Raw genomic sequence first — 13,024 nt, forward strand, 5'->3', positions numbered from 1 at the left:
CAGTGGTCGGGGAGGAAGCTAATGTGAAGGAAGAAGGAGAAATTGAAAATAAAGTTGGTACTGATAATGAAACTAGGATAAAGGAACAAGTGAAAGTAGTCGAGGAAGTAATTGGGATTGAGGAGAAAGCCATTAGTGAAAGGTGCGATGAAAGTGAAGAAAAAGAAAGACTTAGTATAAATAATCCCCTGGAAGGTGAGCTGCAACTTATAACTGAATCGTTGGCCATTAAAACTATACCAGATGAAATTGTTGACACCAACGCAGTAATCAAAGAAAAGAGGAAGACAAGTTATAAAGACTATGTGAAGAAAGTGAAATTTGCAACACCAACCAAAGAAAGAGTAAGTGACTTAGATGGAGGAGAGGTTATTGTAAATGAAAAAGGGGACTCAGTTGAAATGAAAAAGGGTGATGATGAGATATGGAGGAAGGTGAAGGACATAAATAATAATTACAAAGAATCGGAAGGGAACATAGTGGGTAATGAGTCGGGAGAACCTGATAAGTTAAACGGACAAGTGAAGGTGGTTGTAAACACTGAAACTGTTGATGGTAAGGAGCCAGAAATTGAACCGGTTGAAGAAGCGAATCATGTGGCGACGGCCGAAGTATTTTAGAAAAAGGTGCCATGCCAATGTGTCCTCCAGCCCGCCGGCAATGGGGACCAATACATTGGAGGAAAATTTACCTTGGAAATGGTCAAGTAGTTCAGTGGCCGCCAAAAGGGTGGTGAATATGACGCCTGATAGACGGTTGTTGACTGTGGAAATGATGGCCATGACTCTGGAAGCTTTTGTCTACGGAGAAGTAGCTCCTGAGATGTCAAGGTGTTACCTTCTGACAAGTACAAGTTTCTTGCGCTACCAGGAGCCCTCGTACACCGAAAAGAAAAGAGCGAGGACAGCATTACTAGGCAAGGTTTCAGAACTTTTTGATTTTTAAAGAAGTTGTAGCTGGGAAGAAATTTTTCCTTTGGTGAGGTCCAACATTTTACGGGCACTACAGTTCGTATCTGTTAACCAGAAGTTGCCTTTTGATCCCAGTCTCCTTACCACGCTGCTTCGATTGCAGGAAGGACCATCATATCTAGATTAAATAATGGAGATAAACGTAACGTAAATGTGTTTAGTAAGTTTAGTATACATACATAAAAACGGAAAGTTGTGTTTATAAATTAACACAGTGTTACAAAAGTTTATTAATACTTGTGTCAAAATGTCAATCCTTAAAAAAAGTGAATACATACAAAGAAAACACAATGGCAATTATGAAAAATTATAACTGTGAACATACGAGAATGCATACAGGAGAAAAACTATGGATGACCATTTCAATGGTAACGCTTGATGAATATTTCTAAAGTTTGTTGTTAAATTAAAGTTCCACATAATGTTTTATTGCATAGTTCTATGTTTTTAGAGCGGAAGAGTTTGTTAATACATGTGATCTTATATTTCTTCTTATCTGTTTTTCTGATTTTATAGAATATGATATAATATTAGTTAAAAAAATCCTTGGTAGAACAGAATAAACAGGCTATTATCCAGGAGGATAAGTTAAAACTGAGGTGGGGGAAGTGTTAGGAAATGGGTGCCTTGATAAAGCTGGGTTATTGACCAAAATGGTAAAAGTAATATTCAGTGACAAATCAACTTCAGAATGAATTAAACATGAGAAATATACAAAACAACAATACACAATCTGTTTATCATCATTAATAATGACCTACAACCAATAAAACTGTAATTTGAAATTTGGAACGCACTTTTGATAGATCGCGAAAATGTGTGACAAATCATCCGTAACTCATATCAGAAAGCGAATTCAGACACAATATTTAGTCAAATGTAATGAATAAACCTTACTTAATTTATGTAAACCGGTAGTGGCCTCTGACATCCTCGAGAGTGGCTGCAATTTGTGTGTGTTTACGCATTTTCCCAAAGTCTATAAAACTTTGTTTACGAATATAGTGCCCGAAGGACAATTCTAAACGGAAAGATTACCAAATGACAAAAAGGTATTGCAACAAAGATTTTGTTGCCAATAACAGATCTGTAATCGGTTTTCTTAACAATGTAGTAGTTAACTTTTAATTTGAGTTACGCCGTTGAGTTACGGAACTGTATTTTTGAAGTGTACGAATTCGGGGCAAATAACGCTTTCCGCAACCGATTCCAGGAACTCTCCACCACTAGAAACATATAGAAAAACCATCTAGTTGAGGAGCGGAATTCATACGACAAAACCCTATAAAAAGAGGTTAGAAACTTCATTTGGCGGTTCTGGTTCAAAATAGCGCAACCAATAGGTTAAACTTAAAAGTTCCACTAGGGTAGTTTATACAGTATAGTCTAGTCCGCAACTGAAATTCCGTAACCAAGGTAAACAATGTCAAAGTTTAACGCCCATCAGGATTTATTTAGGCGCAACTGTTACATCTAATTACGGCGCAACTGTTACATTCTAATTACGGCGCAACTGTTATATTTCTAGTTACGGCGCAACCATTTCGTATTACATGGTAATACACGGAATCTACGTAAATTTATGCGCAACCGTAACCGTTTTGCGTAATGTATGTATTTAATCGAAAAGGTACCCTTTCCGCGAAACGGAGTACATGGAGACGAATGTATTTGGACACCATCTACCAAGGGACGATAGTATGATTATTAAAAGTCTTTGAATTAGAAGCTATTGGTTATTATTTAATAAACATTAAAAGTGTTCATATATTAAAATTCTCTTGGTTTGAAATATTCTGTGTTGTGTTCTTATCGGTCTTAATCTTGTATAAAAGGGCGTTACACCACCAAATCTTGTGTTTATCAAGATATAGCTCAGGGATATAAATGACAACAAACAAAGTTCAGCTTTTCACCTTTTTATTATAATATAAATCTTAAAAGTCATAATAAAGTGATCCTCATCAAAAGTCAACTCTGGTGCCATTCCAGAACGTAATAAGAGAGAGACGACCACACTACACTCCTCCCGTCCTTAAGGTTACAATATGTTGTAAATATATGTATGAAACCAGATGCCTGATACGGAGTCGAACCTGACTTTTTCTTGTGAGAGTTATATTTAAAATTTGTGTAATATTCCCTGTTGGAGTATTATATTGAATAAGGAATAATCGTCTCCAATGCTGTCCAGATTGCTATTGTTTTAATTCATATTGCCGCTTATGTATATGTAAGCTCATATTAAGTATTTAGTGTAATTTATTGTTTACTTTCAGGGTCACAACATTGTCGATACTTACGATACTTGTATTAACATTTCGGTGTACCCTGCAACCTTATGCTATAAACTGTGAAGCAAATATGAATAAAATGATGAACTGTACTAGTGTTGTGGTTCAAGCATATTAGCTGTATTATAGTTATAAGTTTGAAGAACCCAAAGGGTAACAAATACATAATTTTCTAGATTTTGTTTTATGAAATCTGCACCACGTGTTCATTTCTTTGCCCTAGGAATTTAACTGAATCTTATTAGATATCACACTTTACTTAAAAAAATTTCGTTCCTATAAATTTTCATTTCAATGATTTTAATCCTTTCTATCTGCCCAAGAAAAAGATTATATAATATCATTACGGAGAGTGCTTGATGTTCAAGGACAGAACATTTAAAAAGGATCACTCACAGGATTTCAGAACATTTCTGAACACGTCCTGGTGAAATATTATAACACTAGAACACTAGCTATTCGACTTTGTCAAGACCATGAAATGATATATATCATTTCTTCAAGCATTTCAATTCATTAAAGTATTTTAATTCATATAACTGGAAGTAGAACAATGTTTATAATGTTAATTTCATGAGACAGGCACAAAACGGGTTCAATTAATTGGAAAAAATGTTTTGTGTCATGTCACTTGTATTTGTTTAACTGAAGGTTTAAAGAAATTTAATTGACTTACGGAGCAGAGCCTTAACTAACCTTTGATATGGAGAGGGTTCTGACAGTATACTCAGCAAAATCTTCAATACTACGACATGTCGCTCTAATTTGACCATAGACCTCCTCTTTATCTGAATCTGGCCAGTAGTTTTCACACTTCATTCCCTTTGTGAAGACACAAATCATATTTTAATTGGAAATAAAAAAGGTAATAAATTTTGAGGTAGAGTAAAGTGGCATTATATTATCATTAAGATTTAAACTTTCTAAGCAATAAATAAAAACCGACACAAAGTAAAATATTAAAACAACACTTTCTTCGGCATATTGGCCCAGTATAAATACGTTCGATTAGCACAGTCACTCTCTTCTAATTTACTTGCATCAACACACTGTCTTAACATAAATAAGGAAAACTTAAAGGGTGAACGAAATTCAAGCGAAAGGACGCGAGTTATCACATTGTCCTTAAATTCCGATTAAAATCATTGATATTTAGTATAGTAACACATAGAGCGCAAGCAGGAATACTTCTAAACAAAAATTATATGATTCGAAAAGAAGAAGACAATAAAGCAAGTGCTCTTTTCCCCGTCATTCAACTGTTTTACAGCCGGCAATATAACTTTACCAACTTTCTGCTATCATCATATTTACGATTTTAATACAATTATCTAGAAAATCAAAGTTTAAAGTATCTACTGTCTTACCGAAGCCTCACGGAGATTGGTCAGCATAACAATGATATCAGATTTCTCATTCCAAACCATAAGCCAGAAAGTCGAGAACTTGTCTGTTGTTTTTGCAGTAGGACCTACAGATCAGTATGCATATTAAAAGATACATGTTTAGAATCAATATAGATATATTTTGAGGTTTTCAAATTTCAATTTATTTCATTAAATTTTGTACATTATACACTTTAAAACTGCAAGCTGGCAAATTTATAAACTGAACTACAATTAAGGCCCTAACATTAAACAGAGTGCCATAATTATGTCTTAAAACGAATATCATTAATAACTGCATTCTGGACAGGATTCCTAAATGGATTATTCTCGTAAAAATGAAATATAGGTATTTTACACTTGAAAAGTGATTCCTGTTTCAATACAGAAGTTAAATGTAAAATGTACCTAGGGACGCAATATACGCTTTCTTTCTGTTGTTGTAGCCCTAAAAGATAAAGGGGTATTTCGGACTATCACAATATTAATTATCATTTTCAAGCAAACAATGAAACAATTACACATGGTGTTAAAATACATCTCTGATACTGCAAGAGAAACAATAACTATGCCGAATGTAACCCTATATGATAGGAATTCCAATATCTTTGAATTCAACTAGTTTAGCGGAGATCTTCACACAATTATTTCGTCTATTCATGTATGTGCAAACCTTACCTAATAACACATACATAGAATAAATCTCCTCAGAAGAAGTAATTTAATCATAGAATGAAATAAGTAGACATGTGACACTTTTTAGTTTCGGTACTCGTCGCCTGTCAAAGGTGATTGACAAAAAATAATTACACATAGAATATAAATCTTTTGTATTGTGTAACACACAGCATGTATCTGAATATATATACTTACATCGATGTAACAAGCATTTATGAAGAATCCTGGCTGAGCAGATATAGTAACTCTAGAATGATCGTCTGAAATATAGGGGATAAAAAATGAAATATTAATACACTTTATATAATTTAAATTTATATAATCATATATGTAAGATATTGGAATGCCATCGCTCTTCAACGACACGTAAGAACATCTGTAACAGAAATTGGTAAACTAACGTTTTGATAGTGAAGACGCTACAACTGTGTTATAATAGTATATAGAGACTTTAAATAGGTAACAGAATTTGTCTGTTGGTCTTAGCCATAGTCTCTACATTTGTTGACTTTGTTCTATTTTTCATTAATTTCGTTGTGTCTGTTCCGAATATGCTGTTTTTCTCAATTAACATGATTTTCTTATTTGATCTTGGTCATTGTTTTAAGAACAGAACAGAACATAGGTTTATTTTGATTTAAGCATGTACAGCTTATCATCAATAATACATTTAAGGTTACAATGGGCAAGAGGCAATAAATATCTATTTTTATTTGTAGTATTAGTATTTTATTAAAATTAGTAATGCAATGTAAACTTACACGGATATATGCCATTGTACCTATTCATAGGTAGGTTTTCGGGTTTCCTCGCAAAAGTGCAATGTTCTGTCAAATCTAAATCTTTTGCTAGACTCTGAAACAGCATTGAGAAAATATAAATGCCACAAATGAATACCTTTTGACTAAGATCTTTATGGATCTACCTCTAGAATGATAATTTGCTAACTGGTGCAGGAAAAGTATTAAAAGTGACATTTAAAAAAAAGAACACCATCAACACTTATTTCCATTGCATTTGACGTAAACTTTATACTTTAGAATTGATGACTTTGCAATGTTTTTAATTTAAACTTCATTAGACAAGGAAGTTTTGAGAATAGTGTAGTATAGAAAGATTTCAATACAAGATGAAGGAAGTTTTGGAACGACTGAAAAACGAGAAGTTTATCTGTAATATCACATCAAATCACAATACTCCTAAAATACCCCCATTATACTATATAAATGTTGTAAAACTGAATCATTAATTTTATTTATCCGTACAAGCATCTAGAATTACGAAACCATGGGTATAACCTAAAGTCTCCACGATTTGTTATTATGAAATCAATTGCATTCATTTAAGCACTTAATTCTTACAGAATATTTAAATAGTAGTCTGTACAAAAGTTGATGAGTAAATATAAAGCTTTATTTCTGTAGCCATCTCTTTTGATTCAGTTCAAATGAACACTTGATGTCAATAAAGGAAGTATATTTGATGATTGAATGCATTTATTGAGACTTTCAATTGCAGTAACGTTTTGATAACTACTATGATTTATTTAACTAATCAACTGAAAAATGACACTGTCATGCATAGATATTTCAAAGTGAACCGTTGACAAGGAAACTGTTTTTAGTTTTACTTTTACATATAATTGTGACATTAAGTGTCAATGTGGCGCTGTAAAAATCTCACGTAACTGGACTCAGTGTTGTTACATTTTCTGGCCATTGAGATATTTGAACATACTCAATTATATTGTAATAGAATTCTGCTTTAGAAATGCTGTGGGCGTGAGGGGTGTTGCACATTTCATTACCTCTTTTGAATAGACTATCAGACCGAGTCTACTAGTTTTCCTTGTTTGCATTCTATGCTTCCAAATGACTGACTTGCTTATCTCATCAACTATTACAACAACAGTCATAATATGTTTCCCCGCACTTGGATTCAGCGTCGTTATAGTTTCTGGTTCTTTGAAACCATAGAGTACACTCGACTTTATACTGTAATTGAATCCGATGTTAGGGGCATAATTCATTGCCTCTCAGTCAAACCGAGTCTGCTGTTATTTTGCTTAGTTGCATTCTAGGCTTCCAAAGGATCGACATACAAATTTTATTATAATTTGAGAAGTATACAAATCTAAGTTACCTCGAATTCGTTTGCAAACGGGTCATCGTGTCTCTTAGTGATATATGAAAACAGGTCGTTCACTCTCACTCTGTTTCTCTTTGGCTGCTTGTTTGCTGCATCATTAGACCGTTCGTCTATTTCTACTTCATCAATTTTTACTGCAGTTCTTGCATTGTCCCGTGCTACTGTACTATTTTGCTCTACATCATCTTCAAGTAATTGTGTTTCTGTATTTCAAAAGTAAATGGTACAAAGTATGAAGCATGAGTTCATCTTGAATAGATTTAATATTACTACTTTCCTTTCTTTTCTATAAAGGTACAGAATAGTATGTATACATTACCTTTAAAACACATTATCTGATATTGTTTCATTGAATAAATCATTAAACTGTATGTATTGCTTATGTTTAGAAATTCTGTGAAACGTAAAGTTAACTAGTAATATTCACCTTTATAGTGATCTGATACGTCTGTACAAGTCATACAGGTAATTCTTAATGACGGTATAGGCTAATTTAAAACATACATGCCTACTATAACTTGTATATAAATTATGTAGATATCAATTCAATGAATACTTAAAGATTTTATGATCGTTTGTAGAACATCGCGCATACTTTCCTTTATTTAAACGAATAAATCACGCATTTGTTCTAGCATTTCGTCTTTACATCAATACAATCATTTCGGTAGTTCTGCACGTTCAAATCAATTTATTTCTGCTATGTTGATATTGATTAAACCATGAATTTTCAAAGCTTCAACATATACTTAGAAATTAAAGCAAATAAAAAATATAAGGCCATGTGCTAGATTTATGCTAGAATGATTTGAAAAAAACATGGACCTCATCCAAGTTCAAACTTGTTGAATTTGGCAAAATTGCAAATTTGTAACACTTTTGCATACAGAGCATTTTTTCAAGTTAAGATCTTATTGAAACTTCTCACTGTTATAAGTAAACTGACTGTCTATAATAATGGTGAAATGCTTTGTGTAGGACCGTGTGCTTGTTCTTTCATTTGCCAATGTTTAAAGAGATCTACCCATTACACGCTGATTGTTTTAAAACGTTTTGATGTCATATTCAGTTTTATAAAATATAGTATTGCTGCCGTGTTGACATTTGAAAATAACACAATGTTTGCTTTCGTATACCAAGTCCAGGCTGATACGTCATTACACACGGTCAAACGTCCAGAGCTACTATAATCGGACAATTATTTCTGCTGCAGAACTGCACATGTGATAAACATAAATTGTTACTAAAATGTTTGACTTTTAGGTTACATACCACGCAAATTGACGTAGACGGGCACTTCTCTTGCACATCCTGTCGCAGCATCGACGTTCTGCCTTTCAGAAGGTTTTCGCATGCGCCTTAACATAGACAAATATATCAAAGTTATAAAAGGGCATGTTTAATGCAACAAATAAATAAATTCTACTACAATTATCAAATTGAAGCTTATGCTGATCTTTAAATGGAGTTTGGTATATTGATGTTTAGATTTATGGCATTAATATATATGATTAGAGAAATATCTAGAAGCGTTATACTTTCTAACTCACACTAGACACGTCGACTACTCTGAACTGATTTGGAATTTAGTGATGGTCAATATCAACAAGACGCTTTCATAAGAAACCAAATTCTCAGAACTTACCTTCGTTTGAGGAAACATATTGCAAGTACAATCCCAGTTATGATAACCAAAGCAGCTGAACCTACACCAGCTATAGGGCCAATAGGGATTGGAGGATCGGTTGTTGTATCCATTTGTCCTAAAAATAAATAGAATGGTATAACTGGTACAACAGAATATACGAATTTATCGATAAAAACATTATTGCATATAAGAATCATCTACTTTATCCAGATGTTTGCCCATAGCTGTATATGTATTTATAGAGAATAAGGAAACAATTTTGGCTACGTTGTTATATGAAAAGGTAAACAATATATCGGTCAGTTAACAAAATGTTGTACAAAGAAGGGGATTTTAAGCATGCTTTTGAAAGCAGCTAGCGTGTGAGCTTCCCTGGTCTTGACGGGAAGGGAGTTCCAAAGATATGGAGCAGTGAAAGAAAAGCTGCGATTGCCATACATCATGGTTTTAGTTTTTGGCATAACCAGTGACAGTGTGTCTTGTGATCTTAGGTTTATGACCTGTTTATACACTTCTATCATATCCCTAATATAGGCAGGGAACTGATTGTGTAAAACCTTCAATTAACCTGTACCTTCTTCATTTATTTGCTTACTGTTATCATTTCTTCATATAAACGGGTTATATGTAGAACTGATTAATTAGTTATTACCCCAAAGTAACAGGAATCTGTAATTTTGTTTTTATCGACCATGTCTTTCAACGGTAGGCATACAATCGTAATGTGCGTAAACTGTTCAATACGAGTATGAAAATATGTTGATTTTATCGATGGATTTGAAGATTAAGACAATTCAGCTTTAACACCGCTGACACTTATTATTTCATACAATACATAAGCGCCCTGTGTAACACGTGAAAACTTGACCGAGAAATTTGTATCACAATTGTATACAATCTTTTCCACAGAAACACATGACAAACCCACCAGACTGCAATAACGTCTTTAATATTCATTATTTTCTCCATTGAATGACGTTCAATGTTGGTGCATTAACATTTAAGATAAACAACTTACGTTAAACATACAAATACTCATTCTTCTCTCAATAGCATGATATCTTTATTATTTTTTCAAGAAAGGAAAAAGAAACAACATCAACATTATTTTGTTCAGAAATTCATTAACGACCTTTTGTTTGTCTACAGAGAGAAAAAGTCATTGTCTTACCAAAATTAACAGCACACACCGGATCGTCTTGCGAGCCGCTACATCCCTTTATGCACACACCTTTTTCCTGAGTACATACATTAGCAATACAGAAGCTACTGCATGTCTCATTACACGAACCGCCGAAGAAACCATCGTTACAGCCATGTAAACATGTCCCGTCGGATGATGCACAGCGGCGTACATTGCTCTGTGAAACTTTGCAACTTTCAGAACACATCAAGCTGCAGAATGGACCAAAACGGTTTATTATACAATTCTTGCAAACGCCTGTTGAAAACTTGCAAGATCCTTCGCAGTTTTCCGGACAAATTTGTTCGCATACTTCTTGGAAATAACCAGATTTACATTCCTGACATTCGTTGTTTGATAAGCATTTTGCACAGTGTTTATTATTTACACAACATTTGTCCCCAGAATAATTTCCTTTGCATCCATATGTACACACTCCTTTATCAATATCACAAGTGTCGTTGATGCAATTCAAGGAACATTTCTGGTCACAGTCTAACCCAAAATATCCGGATGTACAGACATTACACTTATATCCAGCAAAATTACCTGCGCACTGTAAGCAATAACCTGTCTGCTTTTTGCAGACATTATTAGCACATGTTCGTGGACAATATTGTTCACATTTTCCCCCGAATCTGCCATTTATACATTCTGTACAAGTTGCTCCATCAAAGTTGCTTTTGCACCCGTCCGAACAAGTCCCTGTGTCCTTTTCACACTTATTACTTCTGCAATTTACTGGACAGAGTGTTTCACAATTGTCACCGTACATTCCACTGATGCAAATGTTACATTTATCTCCGGTAAAAGTGTTTTTTACACATCCTTTAGTACAATAACCCGAAAATTTATCACAAACATTACTCTTGCAGTGTACTGGGCAGGTCTTGTCACACATATTCCCATATTTTCCAGTTACACATTCTGTACATTTTTCACCCGAAAAATTGGATAAACACTTACATGTTCCTGTGTTCATTGTGCAAGAATTGTCTATGCAACCTATTGAACATTTTTCGTGACAATTAATACCAAACTTCCCGACTGAGCATTTAAGGCATAAATTGTACGACGAACAACTTCCGCACGAATCTTTACATTTATTGCAATAATTGACATAACGATTAGATGCGATGTTATATTTTTTTCCGTTGTAATATCCAGGTTTGCATTTATCACAATAGTCAGAAGAGAGACAAGTCTGACAATTTTTAGGACACTGGTTGACACACGAAGTAGTTGTATTGTAGAATCCTGCTTTGCAACTGACACAACTGGTTTTATTGCAAATGCAATTCTGCGGACAAACACTATTTTCACATGCATTAGAACCGTCCCTGTTTTCAAATCCGTTCTTACACGTTGTACAATAATTGTCCGAGATGCAACTTTTACAGTTTGCTGGACATTTTGATTTACAGTCCTTATTATCTCCAAGATAGAAGCCGTCAAAGCATGTTTCACATATATCTGCGCTGCTAGGACAGGATTTACAATTATGTGTGCATAGTATATAACATCTAGCACCTCTATGGCCATCAATACAACCGTATGTGCACGCATCTTTAAACTCCAAACGCGGACCGCAGGCCTCACGAATACAACAACTACAGCCAGTTTTACAACTTTCGTCAATTACACCACCTGGAAAAACATGACTTTTAACATGCGAAGAAGTTACCAGTAGACTGTAGTCTGTTGGTATTATCTTTCAGTTAAGACGTATTACCAGATATAAAAATAATATTAAATGTTAATCAAACTTAGCAAATGTGCATTCTGGAATAGTTCATTGCTTACGTTTCCACTTAGACACTTACCAGCATATTGTGGGCCAAATAAAGATCGTGCGAATATCCACAAGAGCAACCCCTGAAAAGAAATATTTCAGTATACGAAAATATCCAGAGGTGAATTAAACTATCCCTTGCATAGAACATATTTGAGTCTTCTGGCACACAGAAATACAACAACAACCCCAAACCCCTTAGCTGCCTTTACTTGAGAATATGTATAACAAAGGTATACCGGCCGTGGGTTCGATCCCTGGCCGCGTCATACCAAAGACGTAAAAAATGGTACTAGCAGCTTCCTCGCTTGGCGCTCAGCATTAAGAGGATAGTGCTAGGACTGGTCAGCCTGGTGTCAGTATAATGTGACTGGGTGGGATATCATGCCACGTGTCTACGGTGTGATATTCCAGTGAAGCAGCACTATAAAGTTGGGCATTGTGCTCACTGCTACAAGTAGACACCGTCGTTTATATGACTGAAAAATTGTTGAAAAAGACGTTAAACCCTAACACACACACACAAAGGTATACCAGATAAATCATAGGATATTCATATAAGAAAGCAAATGATTATGTTTATAAATATACTAGAGTATATTACATAAAAGGAAAGAAACTAAAAAGGTCAATCTGATGCTTAAGTTACCTCGGGCGCTTCCAAATATTGAACAAATACCTTTACTCCATATAAGCAGTCTGTCCGGATTAATAGCTTTTAGAAGAGACAATAACTTACAAGATGAAATTGTGCACAATAGCACAACGGACAGTTCTTCAAGCAACCGAATCATGGGGCACTGTGGGTTTAAATGATGTGCAATATTCCTATATTTCACAGAAGGTGATACGTTCATCGGTTTAAACTCAGTCTCTTACAATGTTTGTATGCACATAGCATGTTAGTCAATACATGTTCTGTATG

General features: G+C 34.4%; 1 protein-coding gene across 1 annotated transcript in view; it reads right to left on the reverse strand.

Annotated features, from left to right (window-relative positions):
* Positions 1 to 1,221: 1,221 nt before the first annotated feature.
* Positions 1,222 to 13,024, reverse strand: part of LOC128548226 (multiple epidermal growth factor-like domains protein 10) — a 197,494-nt gene continuing 185,691 nt past the window's right edge. Inside the window, exons 8-12 of the mRNA XM_053522690.1 lie at positions 5,524 to 5,588; positions 5,059 to 5,098; positions 4,633 to 4,736; positions 3,962 to 4,087; positions 1,222 to 1,227 (exon numbers count right to left, since the gene is read on the reverse strand). Coding sequence (XP_053378665.1) covers positions 1,222 to 1,227; positions 3,962 to 4,087; positions 4,633 to 4,736; positions 5,059 to 5,098; positions 5,524 to 5,588 — 341 coding nt within the window. The remainder of the gene's footprint in view (positions 1,228 to 3,961; positions 4,088 to 4,632; positions 4,737 to 5,058; positions 5,099 to 5,523; positions 5,589 to 13,024) is intronic.

This window comes from Mercenaria mercenaria, chromosome 14 (assembly GCF_021730395.1).
Source record: "Mercenaria mercenaria strain notata chromosome 14, MADL_Memer_1, whole genome shotgun sequence".
In the NCBI taxonomy this organism is placed as follows: domain Eukaryota; kingdom Metazoa; phylum Mollusca; class Bivalvia; order Venerida; family Veneridae; genus Mercenaria; species Mercenaria mercenaria.